The 24092-nt window shown below is 47.7% G+C and overlaps 1 protein-coding gene across 1 annotated transcript in view; it reads right to left on the bottom strand.

The window, feature by feature from the left end:
- Positions 1 to 24092, bottom strand: part of KPNB1 (karyopherin subunit beta 1) — a 2271876-nt gene that overhangs the window by 1261267 nt on the left and 986517 nt on the right. Inside the window, exon 10 of the mRNA XM_044055271.1 lies at positions 10312 to 10536. Coding sequence (XP_043911206.1) covers positions 10312 to 10536 — 225 coding nt within the window. The remainder of the gene's footprint in view (positions 1 to 10311; positions 10537 to 24092) is intronic.

Raw genomic sequence — 24092 nt, 5'->3', positions numbered from 1 at the left:
TCCAAATCTCTGGGTGAGGTACTCTGGAGTAGAAGGATGGGAGCTGTCTGTTCATGGGGGAGGTGAAGAGATCCACATCTGGAATATCCCATCGATGGACCTGGTCCAGAAACATCCCTGTTCAGCATTAATTTCTGCGACTGTCATGGCCCTGCTCAAGGAATCTGCCATCACATTTTTTACAGATGGGATGTAAACTGCTTGAAGGATCTGTTTCACCAACACGAGTTCCCAGGTCAGCAGTGCTAGTCTGCACAGGAGGTACCCCCCCCCCCAATATGATGTACCACAACACCATTGTATTGTTTTTGTGTTTCACCTCAGGAGGGCCTGGTAGAAGACAATCCTGGAAAATTTCTAAGACCAATATCAGGGCTCTCATTTCCTTAGTATTGATATGCTTCTTTTGGGAGTGGGTCCATGTGCTCGCTCTTCAGGTTCCTAGGGTTGCAACCCAGCCTGCGTCTGAGCAATCTGTGAAACAATCCTGGTTGGGCGGTATGGGTTTGAAGGGGGAAGCCCAGGATTCTTCAGAATCTGGGAGATCCCCATTTCAGTTCACTGGTCAGGCACGGCAGCATGGGGAGCATGCAACCCAGTGGGTGCAAGTGCAGTTTCCAAACTTAACTTGGAAACCACTGGAACTTCATGTGACGCCTCACCAGGTGGGCCATGGGGATAGTTAAGGCCATAAATCCTAGGATCCTGAGTAATTCACTGGCCGAATTAGCTTTTAGAAGAATTCCCTCGAAATAAGTGGAGACCATCACAATTTTGTCTGGAGGTAGGTAAGCCATCATTTCCTTAGTCAGAATTCGACACCCAAGGAACACCTGATCTTGGGAGGGTATCAGGGAGGACTTGAGGTTTAGGGTAAATCTTCAGTCTGAAAGCAGGAATATGGTGCAGCTCAAGTGTTTGAGCTGGGGGACCTGAAAGAGCCTGGATCAGAATGCAGTTTAAGGGAAAAGCTGTATTCCCTTTGTTCTGGCGAATGCTACCACTGAGGCCAAACATTTGGTAAATACCCTTGGTGCTGTATAAAGCCCAAAGGGTAAAGCACAGAACTGTTGGTGTGCAGAGTCCACTGAAGCAGAGGTACATACTGAAGAGTGGGTGAATGGATATGTGTAAACAGGCATCTTTCATGTCCAATGACACTAAAGGCCTGAGGAAGAATCGGGGTAGGAGGGTGAGAATCCTGAAGGAGGGAACTGAGGAAGCTGTTGAGGGGGGAAGAGGTCCAGGACAGGTCTCCAGGGGCCTTCCTTTCTGGGGACCAGAAAGTCTTGAATAAAACCCTTTTTCTTGCCAAGGTGGGAACCTCCTGAATGGTTCCTTGAATAAGTTCCTGCAGGATTGGAGGGAAAAGATGCATTTGATCTTGGGGTGGTCGAGGGATGCCTTGTGGGGGTGGGTCTGGCCTCCCAAAACATTAAGTATCTCTGTTTTATGATTGAGAGGACCCATTAGTCCTGGGTAACCTGCTTCCAAGTGGGGAGGGAGAAGGATAGGGGAGTGTTGGAAGGAGACTGGTGGTCAGAAAATCAGGTTTTCCCTGAAAGGGCCGTTTAAATGGGGGGTGACAGGCAGACCTGAGGTGTTCCAGTTTCCTATATTCCTTTCAGTGTTTTTGCCAGTCTCTTGCCAGAAGTTGCCATAAAATAGGTTTTCATAGGATAATTCCTCTGGAAACTAGGTACTGGAGAGACAAAGATATGTTGAGTTCCTGCAGTTCCCGCCCTTTGGCTTGAAGGCAGTCAAAACACTCAGCAGCTGCTGCACCTAACAGGTGACTGTTGCCCAGAGGTACATCAAGGAGTTTGGATTGGATATCAGGGAGAGGTTGCATTCTCAGCCATAAGTAGCTCCTGATGACTGCCTCACACTATTGTAACTGCACTTGATAGAATGTTTAGGTGACCTGTGAGAAAGAGCTAAGGAGGGAAGGGATCTTTGCCTTTAGCAGGTGAATCGGAGTTCTTCCAATTGGTTAGTTATGTCTACTATGAGGGCCAGGGTATATTTAGCCATATGAATCTGGTAATTGGTAGCTCTAACCGCCAGGGTGACAGAACTGTAAACCTTTCCCAGGCGTTCCATCATCCTACTCCGACAGCAGGAGAGGGCAGAAGAGAAGTAGAGGAGAGCAACTTAAGTCTTGTCCATGATTACAGAAATGACTGCTAGATCTGCAGCAGGAGACTTGTAAAGAAAGGTTGCAGCCTCAGGCACCATTTAAAATCTGGACGCTTGGGTGCTGTGAAATCAAGTTTTCTGGAAGCAGCCATGAAAGCATCCAGAAAAGCAGAGTGTACAGGAGACAAAGAAAGGTTAGGAGACTCCAACTGGAGTAACTCCGTATCTGAGTCAGTGACTTAACTGCTATCCCATTTAAAGAAATCTTGCATCTTAGTGATGGTCGCAAAGGTGAAACCCTCGCCTGGGGAATAGGTGCCACTGGACTCTGGGGATACATACCCCAGGGGAGAGGCAATTTGTGAGTAGGGGAGGGATTCATACTCTGAAAAATCCTAACCTGCAGAGGGATAATCAGGGATTGTCCCCTTGGGAGTGGAGGCTGCAAGGGTTGAGTCCTGATGCAATGACAAGAAAACGCTGAGCAGGCCTTGGGTAAAGGCCTGACAATCTGGGGCTGTTCAATACTCTGAGAAGGCTGAGGTTGGGAAATATGCTTAGACTTCTGTTTCATCTTCCTATGAGATTCCGGAGGAGACTGTTGAGAAAAAAGGTGCAGGGTAGCAGGGCCTAACCCAGCCTGCACTCCATGACATCTGATTCAATGTCCTCTGGGACTATAATCTGGGAAACCCCATGCGGTCTCAGAAATAAAGAGCATAGGTTCCCCCCTTCAGCACCTGACAGACACCAGACTTCCTTTCTGGGACGGGACCTCTGGCAATGTTAGTTTCCTCCTGGACTTTTGCCAAAGGAGGCACTGGAGAGACTGGTTCGGACTCTGGCACTGAAAACTCTGGTTCGGACTCCGGGCCTCCACTGGCCTCAAGAGGTACGGTTGGAGTGGAGGGCACAGCACTTGATTCAGGCCTGCTCTTAGCCTTCTTAACTGGGGGCTCTTCTGAGGGTTCTGACATCGGGTCCATACGCGCAGTAAGGCATTTCAGTCTTTGGTTCTCAAGGTAAAGATTTAAAGAGGCAAGATAGCTTCTAAGGATTTTAGTGACCAAGAACCGACAAATACTACACTTGGTACGGTAGTGTTCTCAGCCCAGGCAGGAGAGAGCTCATGCGAATTTCTGTGGAAATTGCAGTCCACACCTACACTTGCCCTTCCTACCAAACATGAAACCCAAACAAGTAGCAAGAAAAAATTAGAAAACTGCTATGGGGTACTTTGCTAGAGTTAAATTAGAAAAATGCTTCTTCCGATAAAGTAACAGAGCTGGTAGTCACAAGTGGCAAAAAAAGTAGAGAGCAGTATGGGTGCTGACATCCAATTTATAGCAGACGTCCCATTTACAACAGACATCAGAGAAGAGGCGTAGGACATCGCACACACCCTAGCAGTAGCATTAAACTTTTGTATAATGGTCAAATGTGTGCAAGTCCACAGGAGCAAACTCCCTGATGTCATGAATACAGCAGCATATGAACAGAAGGACAGTCAAATTAAAAGCCCTCTGCCAACCATCCCTGTGCACTTTCACTAGGTGAACAGAAAGGAAAGCTGTGAGCTGCAGTCCAGGTCCTCTGCATCAGAATACCACTGAAGTGATGCAAGTCATCCTCAACATATTACTCCCGACAGCTGCTGTCTGGCTGCACAGATCAAAATTGAACCTGGACCAGTGTAACCCAATGCAGTGTGTGACAGGAACAGTCCTAATTAGATAGCTGTCTGGGTAAAAGGGATGCCTCAGTACAGAAAGTGTAAAATCTTATAACCATACATGTCCTTCTCTTCGATGTTGCAGTAATCTACATGTGGGTTTATCTTTCTTCCTTTCCAGCTGTACCGGCCAGATTTCCAAAGATTCAGTCCCTATAGGTGTGCCAGACATCTGACATGGTGGCTGGAATGTGGGCCATAAGTGACTTCAGCACACACCAGTCCTCAGAACCAGAGGGGACCCAGTCTGAGCCAGTCCTGTAGGGCATAGCCTGTCCATTGTCACCCAGGAGAGCAAGTGTAGTCTGAGAAGATGAGAAAGTGGGAGCGAAGGAATACTGCAACATGGAAGAGAAGGACATCTATGATTATAGTAAGATTTTAAAAACTTTGTCCTATTCAAATGTTGCAGCATTCTACATGTGGGTGAGTGCCAAAGCTCACTGAGGATTGGAGGCTGGCCTGGATGAGATTTCCAGGAATCCCAACAGGACAGCCCTTGCAAACCCTGCCCTAGCTCAGGAGATATGGTCTAATTTGTAGGCGTTTTGTAAAGGTGTTCACCGAGGACTAAGTGGCTGCCTCAAAAATGGCAGTGTCTAGCCCCTTGAAAAATGCTCCAGAAGAGGCGACTGCTCTGGTGGACTTGGTTTTGACATTGCCCTGTAAGGTCTTTCCATGGTGTAGGTAGCAGAAGGAAATGGTCCTGGAAATCCAGGCCGAAATAGTCTGTTTGCTCAAAGCTTTAATTAGGGCTCTAGGATGGAAGGGGACAGTTGGTCATATTTCCTAAAGGGATTGGTTTTATAAAGACAAAAACCTTAGTTGTCTGTGGACATCTATGGAATGAACTAATCTCACTATCCCCCTGCAGATTAGGTAAGGTAGGCAGGCAAGTGGATGGCTTGGTTCAATGATGGGTCATTCACTACTTTGGGAGTGAATGACTGGTTAGCCCCGAGTCACCCTGTCCAGGTGGAAGATAAAGTGTTAGCCATGAGGGCTTGCAATTCTGAGACCCTTCGGGCTGAGGTCAGGGCTACAAGAACAGTTTTCCATGTGCAAAATTTTATGAGAGCTTTGTCAGCTGGTTCAAAGGGGGCTAATGAAAGTTTTTCTAATATACAGTTAAGGTCCCATTGTGGCGGGGAGGGTTTCCTGGGTGGTCTCAAGTGCAGTACCCTTTCAGGAACAGTTTAGCAGGGAGGCTCCAGAAGAAGGCAGGCAGAGATAGCAGACAAATGTGCTTTCAAAGACTAGTATGACAGCCGTGTCTGCACAAGTTCACACTTTCCAGCGGGTCCAACTGTATTGCGACACCAAATGGAAAACCTTTTCCATTTAGAGAAATAGTATTTCCTTACGTTAGGTTTGCTGGCCTCCTGCAGGACAGTGAGCATGTCCTTGTTGTATGTGTGTCTGAATGGGATGAGAATCCTATTAACCACAGGGTGCGGTGCAAGTATCTCCACAGTGGGTGTATCCAAGTCCCCTTGTTCTGTGTTATCACCTGTCCAAGGGCAATTACCAAAAGTTACCCCCCCTTTGGTGGACCTGAAGAGGTAACCACTGCTGTCTTGGCCAGTAGGGGGTCACCAACAAGATTCTGGGCGAGTCCTGCTGAATTCTCAGCAGGACCCTTTGCATCAGTGGGAAGGGGGAAATGCATACAGGAATTTCCCCTTCCAGCTCATGGAAAAGGCATCTGTTAATACCTTAGGGTCTGGGGTCCTGGTGCAGTAGCCAGGACGCTACCCATTTATGGGTAAGGCAAACAGGCCCATTTCTGAAATACCCCACTTGTGAACCATTGTCAGGAAAACTTCTTTGCAGCATCCATTTGTGGTTGTTTAAGGTGGTTCTGTTTAGGTAACCTGCCTGGTTGTTGTGCAAGGATGGGATGTAGGCTGCCCGGAGGGTGATCCCTTGTGTGGTAGCCAGTTTCCATACCTGCAGAACTAGTCTGCATAGAAGGCAGGATTTGGTCCCTCCCTGCTCGCTGAGACACCACAGGACTGTGGTATGTGAATATCTTTAGAGGGCATTGCTCCATGTATGGCTGGAAGGCCTGTAGAGCCAAAATGGCCCTCATTTCTCTCGTTTATGTGGTCTTGTCCAATTGTCCACAAACCTTGAACCTTCATCTCCAAAGTTGCTCCCCAGCCCAGGTCCAAGGCATCTGTGTACGTGGTTTGTGAGGGAGAGGGCGATAGAGGCAGACCTAGGTAACCCACCATCTCAGCTCCCGACGTAGACAGGGGAGCGACAGGATCATAAACTCCAGTGGGTGGAAGTGTTGGGTCCACACCAACCGGAGGTACCAGTGAAGTTTCCTCATGTGCATCCTTGCTAGGGGCAACATTGGGATTAGAAATTGCCTTGCAGTCAGTTCTGTTGATTGTATAGCAGAATTTAGATGGTCCTGAAAGGGATACCACCTTCTCTGCTGGAAGAAAGGCCTTCATGAGATCTGTTCCGATTCTGCAGCCCAGGAAGACTATCCTGTGGTAGAAATGAGGTGGGACTGGCAAATTGATCAAGAACCCCAGAGACTGGAGGATAACCAGAAGGACCTGGGAATGGTTTAGAAGAGTTTCCCTGTCTTTCACCTGGACTAGGTCGTCTAGATAAGGGAATATCTGACTTCTCTTTTCCCTGCAGTAGGAAATGACCAGAGGAATTTTGTGAATACCCTGGGTGCAGTAGAAAGCCCAAAGGGCAAAACACAGAAGTGAAAGTGATATGGGCCCACCAAGAACCTCCAGTATTTCCTGAAGGAGGGCTTTATAGGTATATGAAGGTAAGCATCCTTTATGTCCCGGGTTACAATGAACTCTTGGGGAAGTATGAGCAGAAAGAGTGGGTAGAGAACCCAGAAAGTAGAGACCTTCAGGAAGGGGTTGTGGCGACAGAAGTCTAGAATTGGCCTCCATGGTCCTTCCTTTCTGGGTACCAAAATGATTATGGAATAGAAACTTTATTTTTGCTTGTGCCGAAACTAGCTCTATGGTGCCCTGAAACAGTATGGTTTGTAGCACCTGATGGAGGAATATTTGACTAGGTGGGGGCTGTGGGATGCCCATTCTTGATGGAGGCATGATCCAGGACATGAAGTAGCCATCCTGTAGAATGGACAGGACCCATTTGTCTGTGATGAGTGACCAAGCAGGGAGAGTGAAACTGGTAGAAGGGGGGGTCTGAAATTTTGGGAGGCAGACACTACCTGCCCTATAAGGAAAGGGAGGCCTTTGGCTGGAAGCTAGAGATGGCCTAGACAAAAGAGGCAGTCTTTTAGCAGGTCCTCTAGACCAAGGAACATGCCCGGAGAATTTCCTGATAAAATTGGGTTTTGGACAGGTAGTTCCTCTGGAACTTGGGAACAGGTGATACCAAGATAAGTTTCAAGTCCTGTAATTCTTTACCTTTCTGTTGTAAAGATTTAAAAAAAATCACTTTCACCAAAAAGTGCTGAATGGTCCAAAGGTGCATCCAGGAATTTGGCCCTGAAATCCTCTGGGAGAGGCTGTAGTCGTAGCCATAAGTATTCTTCTTAGTACTGAAGCTGATGCAGCTGATCTGACTGAGGCTTCAGCTGCATCAAAGCTACACCTCAGGGAGTGGATTCACTTGAGATAAGAGCGATCAGGGAAGACAGCAGAGGCTTTCGCTGCAGTCAGGGATGTCCAACTCTTTACAGACTTTGTCCAGGAGAGCCAAAGAGAAATGGGTCATATGTTTGATGGTTTGTAGCTCTAAATGAGACTATGGCTGGACTATAATTTTTTAAGAGCAGGCAGCAGTTTGGAGGCCCTGTGCATAGAGATGCAAATGGTGGCTGGGTCAGCAGGGGGCATTTAAGGAGAAATTTCTCCCATCTATGGAGCTTTATACCTCTCCAGGGAGCCGGAGGTTGGCAACCCGGGCTAGTGGAGGCAGAGGCAAAAGCATCCAGAAAAGCAAGTTGGATGGGAGGAATACCAGGACTGACTGTCCATTTGGACAAGGTCATTAAACTTTTTCTGAAAAGACACCCAAAGACTGCCACTTAAAGTGGTCTTTCATTTTATTAATAGTTTACCCAAATGTAAGATTCTCTACAGGGTAGTCAGGTTCAACAGAGCCATCCACAGGAGAACCATATCCCAAGGGAGATGAAATCTGGGAGTAGGAAAGAAAATCTTCAAAGGAGTCTGACAATCCCTCCTCAAGCTGCTCTACTCTTCTTTCCTGGGTAGGAGGTCTGGGCCTAAGGAGAGAAGCAGTGGCAGAGGGTTTTGCTGTAGGCCTCAGGACCATAAAAAGCACTGAATAAGCTCTGGCTGAAGGCCTGCCAATCTGGTATGCTTTCACAGGTAGGGATAAGGTGCCTTGTCTTTTCTTCAAAGGCCTAGGCGGAATTTGGCTAGGAATAGGCCTAGGATCACTGATTGGTAGAGCAGAGGTGGCGTCTGGTTAACAGACCAAAAGCTGGTTGCCCCAAGTGTCGAGAAGGTGCCAGTAAATCTTCTCTGGACGTGTCATCCACTCAAGATTTTGCGGCTCTCTCAGAGGTACCTGCTATATCTATCGCCGGATCCTCAGTAAAGCTAATGTCTGCTACAGACTTGGGTACGGCAGACAGAGGCACAGCAGAAGTAGGGCGCAAGGACTTGCCCTTCATAGGTCGTTCGGACAGGGCGTCTGGCATGGCCTCCATTCCTAGCGCTGTTTCAAGCATTGATTTTTTTTAAGTACAGGTTTAGGGATTGTAAATTATGGCATAAGGTCTTCGGGACAAAAACTGCAAATTGAGCAGTTCTCATGGTAGTGTTCCCTGCCTAGACAAGAGAGACTAGTCATGCGTGTCTGTGGGGTATCTGCCAACCACACTTGCCCTTACTAGACATTAACAGGCTATAACAAAGTAGGATTGAATGAATCCAACAGGGTACTTAGACTTACGATCCAATGTCCACAAGAAGCAGGAGCGCCTGCTGTATGACTGTGGGCTGAAAGGTTGAGGGCTGGTGCATGCAGATGTCACTTTAATGGCCCACATTCTAACAGCCACGTCACACATCCAACACACCTAGAAGGACTGAAAATCTTTGGAATCCTGGCCAGTACAATTGGAGAGAAGGGTAAACCAACATGTCCTATTCCAATGTTGCAGTATTCTACATCAGAATCCTAGACGCACCAGTCTAAGACCAAGGTTAGACCTAATTCCATGACAGGAGATAACAGCAGTTCCCTTCTGATAACCAAACAGCAGAAAGCCGGCATCACAGGAACAGCACAAGGCTTGTTCTTAACGCTGGTGGGACATACCAGCAGCCAAAGGCAAGAGTGCCTTCTGAAGAGAGACAGAGCCCCTAGCCAATGAAGTCAGTTGTTGGCAGATCAGGTCTGAGGACAACAAGTTTGTGAAGACAAAGGTATCAGCTAGGCTTGAAAGTACCAGAATATCCTTGTCCTGTCTATGAGCATTTTCTATTTTGGCTGGCCTTCCACAACCAGCTGTTGCAGGTTTGCAGGCATGGGAATATTGGTAATGCCACAAGGCTTTTTGACCTTTGCTTGGAAGGTTTCCTGCCTTTTCAGTCTTCAAATTAACCAGTGTGAAGTGTAGTTTGCTACATACTTCCCTGGGCAGAATGCAGCAAGTCCTTAAGGAAAATATTAGACTAAAATTGGACATCTCAACATACTCGAGTGTTTCTGGAGGCCAAATCAGTACAATCTGCAATCCTGTCACAATGAACGTGTATATATAAAACTTAGGCCCTCAACATGGTACTTGACTCAAATTCAAACTGACACTCGTGCTCTTTGGAAGCATCATTCAATAAAGACTGCAAGAACAGATATAGTCTACATACTACATAGGTGGAAGCTTCTCAAGTAAGAAAATGCCAGTCTTTCCATAGGGAAGGTCTAGGCTCCGAAATCAGGTTGAAGGGTCAGTGTTGCAATCTGAGTTTAAGATCACAAGCAGCTGTCGGTTTTGAGGGGAAAAAAAAATCACATTAGACTACAGCAGCTACAAGTTTACACAACAGCTACAACTTTACACAGCAACACACTGCAGGAAAAAAAGATCCATTTTTGGACACGTTCTCATGAAAAATACTACAGCAGCCTTCAAAAATGCATGGTGTAGGGAAACCGGGTTAACAGCAAGTTTGTTCAGCATGGTACCCTGCATAAATGCCTACAGTATCTAGAGGTAATTTCATATTGCTCAATTACCTTATTCAAGACAAATGGAAACAGGTATTACTGCTTCTTCTAGTCTGCAGTTAAAACATTGCAGCTTAGCTCAGAAACAAAGCTGTGTACAGCCTAATAGGTGCCCCAACCAACAAACACTCTAGAAACAAGTGATCAGGAAGCACACCTAATCTTGCACCAAGACTGAAATGCACTAACAGTTACTACACAACACAGGCACTGTTTACCTGAACAACAAGTGGTTTCAGCTGGTTTTGATCTGGTCCTTCAAGAATTGATCCGAAACACATAACAGCTGCATCTCTGTACCTCCAGTCTAAGTTTTTGATGTGTTCTTTAATGAACGGTAACACATGTGGAACAATATCATCCTCACAGCAGGTAGCCAACAGCATAAGACACACACCAGCTGCTTTGCAAGGATTCCAATCGTCGTCATCATCATTTTCATCCTAAAAGAAATAAACAATTGCTAAATTCATGTGACTGTACACGATCCCTTAAGTCAAAAACAAGTGTCACATTTTCATTAAGGCATAATTATGAGGGAAATCTAAACTTATCCTACATTAAACCTAGTGGAAAGTAGTTCACTCATCTGTGGCAAGCTATGGGCAGACATCTCCTGCCTGTTCAATGCTTTATCTGCAGAATGGACTACCCTTGTACAGCTCAACATGGCAGAAGTAGTACAAGCTAAAAAGTAACCCATCTCATGGGCAAAATGTCCTCTCCTATAACTTGTCTGTAAAGCCACTATAAACAGCATATACCATTTCATCTGTCAGAAATTGTCCAGTAAACTGCTGGGACACCTGCTCCAGGAAGCTCCTAAAGAAATACTTAACCATTTTCATGTAGAGCTGCCTTACATACTGCCATGCTCCTGACTAAATAGGAGTCTTTCATCCCTACTTACACACTTAGACTAAACAGAACTGAGCTACGTGCGTCCCTGCTACAGTATGATTACGTGCTTAAACGAGCAATAGCTGTCTCTGTGGGAAGGACGAGCTTAAACAGTCCTGCTACTGATGAAGTCAAGATTCTAGTGTCTGAAAAGTATGCATTTTAGCCCTGGTGGCCATTTCTAAAAGACACCAAGTTGATAAAGTTCCCAGAAAAAGCTTCTGTGGTAGCCACTGACATTGCAGATTGAAAAACATGTTGAGGGGCCTGACGCTGCCCATTCTTTTGACAAGTGAGGCAGTTTGCAAACCCTTTAGCAGACTGAGAAAAGCACTTCAAAAAAAGGAAGCCATCTGAATTCTCTTTTCCAAAGGTTAATTCCAAGCTGCTAGTAAACATGGGTTTATAGCAAGGCTCTGCAAGTTGAAAGACCGGCAGTAATCTGATTAAGCACCAGTCGATACCACACCAAAGTACAGACTCCATTGACCACTGAAATGAGATTTTGGAACAATGGAGTGCTAAAAGCCAAGACACTGGATCTTCAAAAGGCAAAAAAATAGCTGTGTAAAATCTTATAACCCATAGACCTCTCTCATCCATGTTGCAGTACTCCTACTGTGAGATACTCCCCCCTCAGGCGACCCGCACATTGGCTCCTATACAAAAGCTTTAAGCCTGGTTGTTGGTGCGTGGGATGTCGCACTTAGGGCCATAAATCAGGGACCTTAAATGTGACGTCTGCACACAGATCTCAAAGTACAGTTGTGTACACTTACCATAAATGTAGATGTTGAGTATTCACCGTTGCAGTCATCACATTCGGGTTATCTGCCTGCAGGTAGCCCTCAGCCGGCCTGAATTGGGATTTTTGCATCGGATGCTATTGCTTCTTCCATGACCTCAGGGGTATAAAACATGCAGCAGATGCCATTACATCAGTTTCTTGCCCCAGATGTCAGGTGCTCCCAAAATGGGAAGCAATTATATGGTGTGGAACACACCCAGCAAAAAGCAAATACACATGGTATAAGATATGCCAAACCAAAAAGGAAAGTTAAAAGCAAAGTCGTCAGGGGGCTGCAGGGAGGGTAAGCAGAAAGTACAGTTTTGTAACTACCATAAATGTAGATGTTAGAGTGTTCACCCTGCTGCAGTCATCACACTTGGGTTATCCTGCCGTCACACGGTCCCGCAGTCGGCCCGAGTTCCAAAGTCTTGGTCCGGTGTCAGTTGCCATCGCTTCTTCCCTGACGTCAGTGCGCCAGGGGAATACAAGAGGCATCAGACGCCATTTTCTTCAGTTTTTCTTGCCCCAGATGTCAGGTGCCCCCAATAGGTAGGCTATATATATATTGCTATATAAAAAAGTACATATAAAAATAAAACAATACCTTCAGGCACAAGCAAATACACCACAGAGGTTGTACAGGATAGAGGGGAAGAGAAGTCCAGCTAGTTCAGAGGGGATGGAGAGAGGGTAACCTGGACTGCACCAGGGTGAACACGCGAACATCTACATTTAAGGTAGGTACAAAACTGTACTATGTTCATCGTGTTACCCTGCTGCAGTCATCACACTTGGGTTGAATCCCAAAGCTAAGGGTTGGAAGCTAGTAGGCCCTGCAAAACTGCAGTGGCAAAACCAGATCTAGTCTTAGAATATACAGGCAAGTGATAGTGTTTGGTGAAGGTGTGCACTGAACTCCAAGTTGCAGCTTCCAGAACATCCTTGGGTTGGCACCCCCCTGAGAAAGGCTGTTGATGTAGCTGTAGCCCTGGTGGAGTGGGACCTAATGTTAGCAAGTACCAGCTTCCCATGATGCGTGTAGCAGAAACGTATGCAATGTCCTATTCATTTTGAAATTCTGTTTTGAGATAGCTTTTCCTTTTGATCCTGCAGCATAGGTTACAAAGAGCTGGTCAGATTTTCTGAAAGCCTTAGTTTTATCCAAGTAGTAACGTAATTGCCTGTGAATGTCCAAGTGCAGGAGTCTCTCCTTTGTTCTGGGGACTTGGGGAAAAAGGTGGGCAAAGGAATGATTTGGTTTAGGGCCACACTGGATACCACCTTTGGCATAAAGGAAGGGTTAGTTCGTAGAGAGACTGTCTTGATGAAAAATGAGGAAAGGCTCCACTGCCATTAGTGCCTGTAGCTCTGAGACTCGTCTAGCTGAAATTATTGCTAGTAGCAGAGCAGTTTTTCCATAAAAGAAATTTTAAATCAGCTGAAAAAGCTGGTTCAAAGGGCAGCAGTGTAAGCTTTTCCTGAACAAAGTTGAGATCCCAAGTAGGTGTTGCTCTCCTGGGCGGTCTTGTGTTCTTAGCCCCTCTGAGGTACTGTCTTAGGAGTGGATGAGAGAATAAAGGAGGATCTGTGTAGTAATGAGCTGAAATTGCTGAAGCGTGGATCTTAATAGATTAAAAGGAAAGCCCTTTGTGCAACATCTCCGTTAAATATTGCAGAATCTGAGGAATGTTTGGATCAAGGGGATTTTGGCCTTTCCAGGCGTAAAATCTTTTCCATTTGTCTGAATAGGTTTTCCTGGTGCTGGGCCTCCTGGCCTCCAGAATGACATCCATAACAGTTTTGGATAGAGGTGTTGGCTGGTTGTTATAGTAATTTGCCATGCAGCCAGGTTTAAAGTATTGAGCTGGCTGTGTAGAATCAGATTGTCTCGCTGGGTGAGCAGGTGAGGAATTTGTGGTAAAATCCATGGGGGGCCGTGGGCCATGTTCCTTAGAATTGGATACCAGTGCTGGCGTGGCCAGTCTGGTGCAATGAATATCATTTGTGGCCTCTCTAATTTGACTTTCAGCAGTACCTTTGCTATAAGAGGCAGTGGAGGAAAGGCGTACACTGTTAATGTTTTCCAACTGAATGAGAGGGCGTCCACTTTCCAAGCTTGTGGATGGAATGTCCTTGTGCAAAATTTTTGAAGTTGGTAGTTTTGGGGGTTGGCAAACAGATGTCTGGGCGTCCCCATTTTTGAGTTATTGAAAATACTTGTGGATCTAGTTTCCACTCGTGGGGATCCATGATGTTTCTGCTTAGGTCGTCTGCCAATGTGTTTCTTTCCTGGCAGGAATTGTGCTTGTAATTGAACCTGGTAAGAGTGCTGTGTTCCACAAGGTCATTGCTTGCCTGCATAGAGGGTAGGAATGTGTGCCCCCTTGCTTATGTACCACATTACTGTGGTATTGTCCATCTTTATTAGTTGTCCTGGGTGTAAGAGGTCCTTGAAAGCTGTTAGGGCATTCTGTACTGCTAGCATTTCTTTTTGATTGATTTGCAGATGCCTTTGATCTGTAGTCCATTTGCCCTGAATGCACTGTCCTGCCATGTGTGCTCCCCAGGCATAGTCCGATGCATCTGTCAGTTTGCCTGGCTGTGGGTAAGGTAAAAGGCTGACCCTTGTTGAGGTGACATGCCTGTGCCCACCATAGCAACTCCTGTTGAAGGCAGGGAATGAGTGGTATCTTTGTTTCCAAGCTGTGGCTGTGCTGAGTCCATACACTTTTCAGGTACCATTGTAATTTCCTCAAGCAATTTTGCAAATGGTAGTAGTATGCAAGATGCCATGAATCCCAAGGCCTGCAGAATTTTTCTCGCAAGGAGTTGGGTCTTTGTTTGCATTTTTATTGAAGTATTGAGTCAGCTGTTGGCTGTCTGGCGTGAGATAAGCCATCTGGTCCGTTGTATTCAAAGCTGGCACCCAGAAATATTGTTTTGTGAGGGCACTAGTTTTGATTTCATTTACTGTGTACCCTAGGCAACTTAGCTGTTTGACAAATGCCAGATGCTTTAAAAGAATGTCCTTAATTTCTGCTTGAATAAGGCAGTCGTCCAGGTAAGGTATGGGTATATTTGAATTCCTCTGTCTGCAGTATGCAATTACTGGTGCCAGGCATTTTGTGAAGACCCTGGGCGCAGTAAATAAGCCAAAGGGCAGTGCAGAGAATTGATAATGGGTTGAACCTGCAATGAAGCGAAGGTATCTTCTGCAATTTTGTCTGATAGGGACATGCAGGTATGCCTCCTTGAAAAGAGTTACTAGCCAAGCATTCTTGCCCAGCATGGGAAGAAGCTGTAGTGTTAGCATCTTTAATTTTGGTACTTGTAGATAGGTGTTCAGAAATGAAAGATCCAGAATGGGTCTCCATGCTTTGTCTTTTCTTGGGACTAGAAAGCGTCTTGAGTAAAATCCTTGTCCTTGCTCCTGTGTAGGTACCCGTTGAATGGCTCATGTCCATGAGAGCTGTAATTTGTTTTTGTGCCTCTGCCCATTGATTTGGTGGCAGGTTTGGCATTCCTTTTATCCTTGGCAAGGTATGAAAGTGGAATCTGTATCCTTGTGAGAATGTTTAGGACCCATTTGTCTTTTGTGATTATGTGCCAGTTGTCTGCAAAAAGTGCTAATTTTCCTCCCAAGGGAGCTGCCAAGAGAGATTTGCTTGGTAGTTTGAGGATTGAATTGTGTTTGTCTTCTGCTAGCTTGGGGCCTGTCTTCTCCTTTCTGGGTAGCAGTATCCCATTGGCGAGGTTTGTAAGAGCCTTGTGACGGACCTCTGCCCCTTGGGCGTCTGCATTTTCCCTCTGTGATCTGTCAGAAGCTGGAAAGGACCATTTTTTTGTTGGCCAATTTCTGCTGAAATGAGGGGGTTTTACCTGTAAAAAAATCCTTGACTGTCTGCATAGACTTTGCCTTATCCTCCATTTTCTTTAAAACCTCTTCTGCTTTGACACCAAATGCATCCTGCTGTAAAGGTGCATCCAATAATTTTGCTTTAACATGATCAGGTAAGGTTTGTTCTTTTAACCAAGCATGTCTACGTATGACAGACCCAGTAACAGCTGCTCTACGGGAAGCTTCCAATGAATCAAATCCACATTGTAAAGTATGTTTGCCCACCTGTTCAGCTGCATGCAACAGATCCTGCATTTCCTTGAATTCAGACTGTTCAGAATGTGTGCTCATTTTTTTTGTTTTGAGACATTAGGAATTGCTGATATTTCAGCATGTGAAACTGACAATTTAATGCTCTCATAGCCAGAGTAGCTGAAGTGTATTATCTTCTTTTCCCATCTATCTAGGGCTCTGGAAACCCTTTCAGTGGGAACAGGATTTTTAGCCATAGAAGCTTTAGCCCCTTTGGGACCCTGGGAAATTGTTTCTGGGTCAGCCAGAGGGCTTTTATAAAGGAATTTGTGAGAGTCAGGTACTCTGTAGTACCCGTCTGGTTTGGCTGGAGCAGGAGGTAGAGAGTCTGGATTTAGACTAGACTCCAAGTAAACATCATCCACAATGTCTAAAACTGGAGGGATAGCAAGTGGTCTGTGCTGGGGTAGTAAAAGGAACTCAGCCTTTTCTTAGAATCAGAGTAGTCCTGGCCTTCCCAGTGGAAATGTTCCCTCATGGTATGTAAAGTTTCCCCAAAGGAGTAGTCTTCAAGGGGAGATGCTGAGGGAATAGTGTCTTCAGCATCAGTCTTCATAAGGGGGAAAAGTGTAATCCTGTTCCTCAGAAGAATCTGAGGAAATTGAAACCTGGTCAGAGGAAGCATAATCCTTCCTCTTGTCTTGGTCTTATCTGGAGGGGGATGGGAACCCCTGATTAGGGTAATCAAATCTTCAGCCATCTTAAGCATCTGTTTCTTAGGCATGGGGCCTTGAACTGTAGACTGATATAGTCTTTTTTGGTTTTGAGTTTTAAGCTTAGCATAAGATTTAATGGTGAGTGTAGTCGGTCTGAAGACAACTTCTGCAACTGAAAGTGTTTCTACTGCACCGGAATCTCCTCCTGCTCCAGTGTCGGAAGGGCCTAATGAAGATGGCTGCGATGGCTTAGTACACTCCGCAGCTGTCTGGGGTTCAAATTCTGCGGTAGTCAGGGGCTGCGTAGGCGCCTCACTGAAAACCGGAGAATAGGCGACAGGCCCAGCAGAGGCCTCGGAGTCTGGCTTGTTCCTAGACTGCCTGTCCTTATCCTTGCGTTTTTTATGCATGCTGGTCGGCTGCTCCGACGGCATGATATAATTAAAATACCAAAGTAATGTGCGAAGTCAAAACGGCGTTTGATAGTTCATTTATTAAACCTAGCACAAAACCGACAACCTGTGACGTCGTGGCCTAGGCAAGGAATACAATAAGAATGGAAGTCCTTATGAGGTACTTGCTTCCCACAAGAAATGCAATTGTTAACTTTTTCTGACATCGGACTGAGGTAAGAAAAGGTTCCCCAACGGGGTACTTAGCTTTATTGAAGACTTTGGACTGAAATTCGATTCAAAAATCTCAAGTGTCGGCCGACCGGCACTAGCTAACTGCTTCTGCTTCGGGCACCGCACGGCAAGAAAGACTGAAGAAAATGGTGTCGGATGCCTCATACGCCTGGCACACTGACGTCAGGGAAGAAGCGACAGCAACCGACGCCGGACCAAGACTTTGGAACTCGGACAGACTGTGGGACCGCCTGACGGCAAGTGTGATGACTGCAGCAGGGTAACACGATTAACATCTGCAACAGTGAATACACTCGAACATCTATATTTATGTTAAGTGTACACAACTGTACTAGGTTTATGTTTCACTGTTGCAGTCATCACATTTGGGTTGCTTCCCAAAGCTTAAGGAAGGGTGGAGGTAGTTAAGCCTTAGGGCTGGTAATCGGGCCCTGTAAGACTGCTGTGGCAAATCCAGCTCTGGATTTAGAAAGATAGGCAAATGGTAATGCTTGGTGAAAGTGTACAGAACCCCAGGTTGCAGCTTCCAGGATGTCCCTGGTAGGGACCCTCCTGAAAAATGCAGTAAAGGTAGATGCAGCCCTAGTGGAATGTGTTTTAGCCCCTGTGGGGTAGGTTTTCCATGGTGCTTGTAGCAGAAATGGATGCAGTGTGCTATCCATTTAGAAATGGTTTGCTTTGAAATGGCCTTGCCCTCTGCTCCTGCAGCAAAACTAAAAGCTGATCTAATTTTCTGAGAGGCTTAGTCCTGTCCAAAAAGAATCTAGGCTGCCTGTGCAGGGAATGCAGTATCCTTTTCCCCTTTATTCGGAGGATTAGGGGAAAAAGTTAACAAATGAATGGACTGATCTAAAGCCACACTAGACACCACCTTGGGCATAAAAGATGGGTTAGTCCTGAGGGAAACCCTGCCCAGATGGAAGATAATTAAGGGTTCCAGTGCCATAAGGGCCTGCAGTTCAGACACTTTTCTTGCTGAAGTGATGGCTAGAAGTAAAGCTGTTTTCCATGAGAGGAATTTTAACTCAGCCGTAGCAGCCGGTTCAAAGGGTGGCAGTGTGAGTTTTTCCAATACAAAGGTTAAGGTCCCAGGCTTGAGTGACAGTTCCTTAGAGGGGCCAAAAATTAAGATCCTTCAGGAGAGCTGTTTTACCAGAGGATAACAGAAGAGGGGTGGCTCAGTATTATGAGCTGAGATAGCAGAGGCATGAATCTTAATAGAAGAGGACAGGCCCTTGTGGAATTAGAAGTTATGTACTCACCATAACGTTCCATCTGAGTAGGTGTATTCATTTGTCTGCAACCTGTGGGTTATGGATCCGATATCGGATCCGAACCGGCATAGTTTCCAGCTATGGATCCAAGCTCTCAGCTCCTCCCCTCACCCATAATGCCCTGCTCTACCCTCATGACCTCAGATCGAGTTTGCCAAAGCAACAATACCCTCAAAAGGGTAACAAGTAATATGCAGGAAACTGAAAGGCCAGGGGGATAGGAGGGCGGGATGGTTGCAGACAAATGAATACACCTACTCAGATGGAACGTTATGGTGAGTACATAACTTCTAAATCTGAAGTAGGATATTCATTTGTCTGCAACCTGTGGGACAGAGTCCCCAGCTACCTGAATCTTGGGCCATCATGGAAGGATATTCCGAGCACCGGAGCCAAAGGATGCTCTACCCCTGGATGCAAGATCCAACTTATAGTGAGAAATAAATGTATGAGATGAAGCCCATGTAGCTGCTGCACAAATATCATCCAGAGGAATCCTAGCCTTGAAGGCTGCTGAGGTAGATACTGACCGGGTTGAATGGGCATGAACACCCTCCGGTGCGGGCCTTCCTGGCTTGATAAGCCAATAAAATGCACTGTGAAATCCAGCGGGACAGAGAAACTTTGGAAATTGGCTTGCCCAAATTGAATTTTGCAAAGGAAATAAACAGCTGGTCGGATTGCCTATGACCAGCTGTCCTGTTGAATAAAATCTTAGTTGCCTGTGAACATCTAGTGAGTGTAGCCTATATTCACCTTTGTTTTCATACTTAGGGAAGAAAACAGGGAGGTTAATGGATTGATTGATGTTTGCTTCAGAAGCGATTTTAGGAAGGAAGGACGGGTTGGTCCTGAGGGAGACACGGTCCGGATAAAAACCAAGTAAGGAGGTTTAGCTGATAAAGCTTGAAGTTCAGAAACTCTCTTGGCTGATGTAATGGCTACCAAAAGGCTGTCTTGTAAGACAAGAATTTGAGGTCCACTGTAGCCTTGGCTCGAAGGGGAGCGGTCAAGGCCTGTAGGACCAAAGAAAGGTCCCAAGGAGGAACTGCTTGCTTAATAGGGGCCTGAGAAGGAAAGTACCTTTAAGAAAAGTTTTGCACAATTTGGCTGACATAAGAGGATTAGACTCTTGACCAATGTGATAGTGAGAAATTGCCGCCAGTTGAACTTTGACTGTGGAACTGCTGGCACCATCATTAAAGAGAGAGGTTAGAAAATCAAGCACTACGGGGAGAGGAACCGTGAAGGGATCTAGGCCTTGCCGCTCCGCCCACACAGAGTAAGCTTCCATTTGCTTCGGTAAACCTTTCTAGTGGATGGTTTATGAGCCGCCACCAAAATAGCCTTTACCGGTGAAGAAATACCGGGAGTCCTTATCAAGAGTGGAACTGGAGCAGCCAAGCGGTCAGCTTCAGGCTGTCCAGGTTCGGAGGAGGAATGCAGGATGGATGGGATATCAGATCCGGAATAGGATCTAGAATCCAAGGAGGATTCACCGAGTGAGACCTTAGGAAGGGGAACCAGATCTGTCGAGGCCAGAACGGAGCAATGAGAATCATTCTGCAACCCACCCGAGAGGCTTTCTGAAGTACTTGCAGCATCAGAGGCAAGGGTGGATAGGCATACAGAAGACCGGGTGGCCAAGCATGCACCAGAGCGTCTCTTGGGAACCTCCGGGAGGAGGTATCAGCGAAAAAAACTGTCGCACTTGGTGTTTGAGGGAGGCAAAAGATCGCATGAAGGGTTCCCCACCGTGCGAATATGCGTTCCTACTTGACAATTGAGAGACCACTCGTAAGGGGTCAGAATGGTGCGACTGAGCTTGTCCGCTAGGATGTTGGACCGACCGGAATGTGCGTTGCTATGAGAAAGCGATTGGTGGAGATTGCCCATTCCCAAACTCTCATGGCCTCTCGACAAAGAGGGTAAGACCTTGTTCCCCCTTGCTTGTTGATGTACCAGACAACAGACATATTGTCCGATTGAATCGCAATTGTTCCCAAGGGAAGAAAGTCCTGAAGTGCTAGCGCTAAGAGCACTGCTCTCATCTCTAGAACATTGATATGCAGTAAGGTCTCTGAATCGTTCCACGTGCCTTGGACTGTCCGCCCATAAAGTGCCCCCACCCGAGGCGGGAGGCGTCCGTGGTCACCGTGGCGAGAGGGGAGAAGCACAAAATGGGCGACCCTCGTGGAGATCCGGGGTGGAGCCACCACAAGAGGGACCGCTTGCAAGCCTTGCTGATCGCTATGGGATGATACATGGGAGAGCAAGGTATGACCACTGTACTAAGAGCGTCCACTGTAGAATGCATATTGAGCCTGGCAAGAGGAAGAAGTGGTATCGGCGAAGCCATGGACCCTAGAGCCCTCAGGACCAACTCCGCTGGAACAGAACATGAATGGAGAATGGCCCGCACCTGGAGCTGCAGATTTAGAACTCTGTCCGCAGTGAGGAAGGCTCGTAAACTCCTTGTGTCTAGTCTGGCCCCTATGAAATCTAAGAGCTGAGTGGGTGCCAGGTTGGACTTTTTGGTATTTATTGTGATGCCCAGAAATGGAGCAAGATGGAGAAAGGAGTCTCGCCGAGAGAAGTAGATGCCTTGTTGGGGCGGTAAGGAGCCAGTCGTCCAGGTAGGGAAAGACCTGCACCCCCTGAAGCCTCAGGTGGGCTGCTACCACTGCTAGTACTTTGGTAAACACCCTGGGGCTGTGGTGAGACCAAAGGGAAGGACCCGGAACTGGTACTGACTGGCTCCCAGCCGGAAGCGGAGAAACCTCCTGGGCGTCTGTCCATTAGGATGTGGTAGTACGTCCTTGAGATCTATCGAGCACATCCAGTGGCATTCTCCCAGAAGGGGAGAATAGATTGTAGAGTGACCATTGAATTTTTCTTTGGGGACTGCCAGATTCAGGAGAGAGAGGTCTAGGATTGGTCTTAGTTCCCCGTCTTTTGGCACTAAAAAGAACCTGGAGTAGAACCCTGATCCGATCTGGTCTGGGGAGCGGGCTGGATGGCTCTTTTCTCTAGCAGATGGCCAATTTCTGCTAAAGCGGCCTCCCTTTGACCGGGTGGTGCGTCTGGGAGGGACTTCATCTTTGGAAGGTGAAGGAAAGGAATGCGATATCCCTGGATATGATTTGGAGAACCCAGCGGTCCGATGTTATGGACTCCCATGCCGCTAGGTGCCCAGAACGTCCCCGACTGCCTCCAGAGTAGAGCAGTCGGGCAGCCTCAGGGCTGCTGGGCGAACGTTCAGAGCAAGGTTCCCTGGACCCGAAGTTTCTGGGAGCCCCTCTGCCTCTAGGGCGGCGTCCTCCCTGTCCTCCTCTGCCACGGAAGGACTGGTTGTCCGAGCAGGCTGGGACTGCTGCGACTTGAACCACACCTTGTTGTGACCCTTTTGGTTCCAAGAATAGGGCCTCTGGGGTGGACAGAAGCGGATCTCGACGGCAGAGAGCGTCTTCCCGTCCTTCTCGCTCTGGGTCAACGTCTCGCGAGCGGTCTTGCCAAACAGAGCAGAACCATCAAAGGCGTTAACAGCGCCTTGAAGGGCTCAGAAAAATGCAGTGGCGGAGCCAGGCCTGACGTCTAGTGACCAGTCCTGTCCCGCAGCTCTAGCGGCGCCCTCCGTAGCATGGGAGAGTAGCCGCATAGAAGTATTTGTGACTGACCTAAGAGTGGCCATTTTGGTGGAGTGCAGAGCTCTGACCTACACCGAAATGGACTCATGGTGGGATGCAGTATACTCCTTAATAAGGTCTCGCTGCATCCGAATAACATGTGCCAAATAGTTCAGCGCTTACCGAAAGGTCGCCGAACTGAACATCCGCTTCCCAAGCGGTCCATCATCGAGACTCCTTGCTCGGTGGGTGGACTGAGGACTCTCCTGAGCCAGTTCCCTCTTTGTGGCCGCCATCAACATGGCATCTACAGGAGGCCCCTTACTCCAATGGGTACTGTCAGAAGGCGGGCTAAGGAATTTATCAGGTCTTTTGGGAATTGGCTCCACGGAGTCCGGTTCCTTCCACGCCCTGGTGGTAATAAGGTCCACCAGGGGTCGGCAGGGGACACCCAAGAGGTAGACGGGCCCGTTTGAATGCCTCCAAGAACACGGACTCGTCGAGGAAGACTTGGGCAGACCACCCCTAATACGGACATTTCCATGATGTCTCGAAGGAGACATCCTCGGGTGACCGTGGGAGCCTTCCCTTCCTCCAAGTCCGTGTCTTCAGTGAGAGACTCAGGGAGTCAATGTGCCTCCTTTTGCACGTATGCTTGCGGAGCCTCCTCTGGGGGCTGTCAGAGGAGTCCTCGCAGCAATTTGCTCCATAGGAGCAACTTGGGGCACAAGCGGGCTGTCCCAGGGGCCGGATGGTGGAAGCCTGGCCCAGTGCAGAGGGAGCGGGGACGGAGCGAAGCAAGTGCCGGGGTCCGGAGACCCTCAACAGAGCCCTCTCCACTACATCAAAAGCCGAAGGGAGCCGACCTCGACCAAAGGATCCGACAATGGCTCCCCTCGGATCCGAAGAGTGGATCGGAGCCGGCGCACTCGGATCCGAAGGACAGTGCGCTCCGACACAGACGGCGCCCGAAGGAGCACTGATCCCCGGATCCGGCTCGGATCCAGGCTCGAGATCGGGTCCGACGCACTCGAGGGCATGGTCGGATCCGGCACCAGTACTATCGGATCCGACCTCCCCCGAAGCTGCTCGGCTCCAGCTGCTCCGAACCCGGAAGCGGGTGGAGAAGGAGCAATAGGCTTGAAAAGGGTGTTGAGCTCCCCGGAGGGGAGGCAAACACTCCCATCTGCATCTGGGCCTGGATGAACCTCATCATCCGGTCCAGATCAGCATCGAGCTATGGGTAGATCTCGGCGAGGCTACCGAGGTAGGCCTGGAATGCCTCCTCGATAGCCTGCGCGGAGATCGGGTCTCCTCCTCCTCAGGACCCGGTGAGAAGCACACAGGTGACCGGAGCCGAGAAGGAGGAGACCGCTCAACAGGAAGCGGGAGAAGCCAGCTTGGCTGGCGGGGCGAAACAGAGGTCTCGGCCCGCTTGTGGTGCTTCTCCCTCCGGTCCTAGATGCATCCCTCTCCTGTCCTGAAGCGGGAGTTTGAGTCCCAGGAGCAGGAGGGGTGCTACAGGGGAACAGCTGCAGCCTTGGGAGTCCCGAAGGAGGGGTCGAGCCGAGTCCGGGTAAAAGACCCGCCAGGACCAGCTTGGACCTCCGCTCCCTCAGTGCCCTGGGGTTGAACCCTGCACAAATGGAACAGCCAGATGTGAGGTGTTCAACCCCAAGACACTTAACACAGAGTGTGGCCATCAGCCGGTGAGAGCTTATGGCCACACTCGGAGCATTTAGAGAAAATGACTTAGGCTGGTCAGCCATAGTCAAAATTAACCAAAAGTTACAGAAGTAACTTAAAACAATAAACTATAAAAGCACACAGGCCTCACACACACTCACGTACCAGCGAGGGAGGGAATAAAATATACTACTGTAAATAAAATTAAACTAAAACAGTCAATAAAAATAGGAAACCTACAACTTTCACACAAAAAAGTTTAAAGAAAGC

The sequence above is a fragment of the Protopterus annectens genome, chromosome 13.part0 (genome assembly GCF_019279795.1).
Source record: "Protopterus annectens isolate FY-2018-M chromosome 13.part0, PAN1.0, whole genome shotgun sequence".
Classification (NCBI taxonomy): domain Eukaryota; kingdom Metazoa; phylum Chordata; order Ceratodontiformes; family Protopteridae; genus Protopterus; species Protopterus annectens.
The sequence above is the reverse complement of the archived record's forward strand: the minus strand, read 5'-3'. Positions and strand labels throughout refer to the sequence as shown.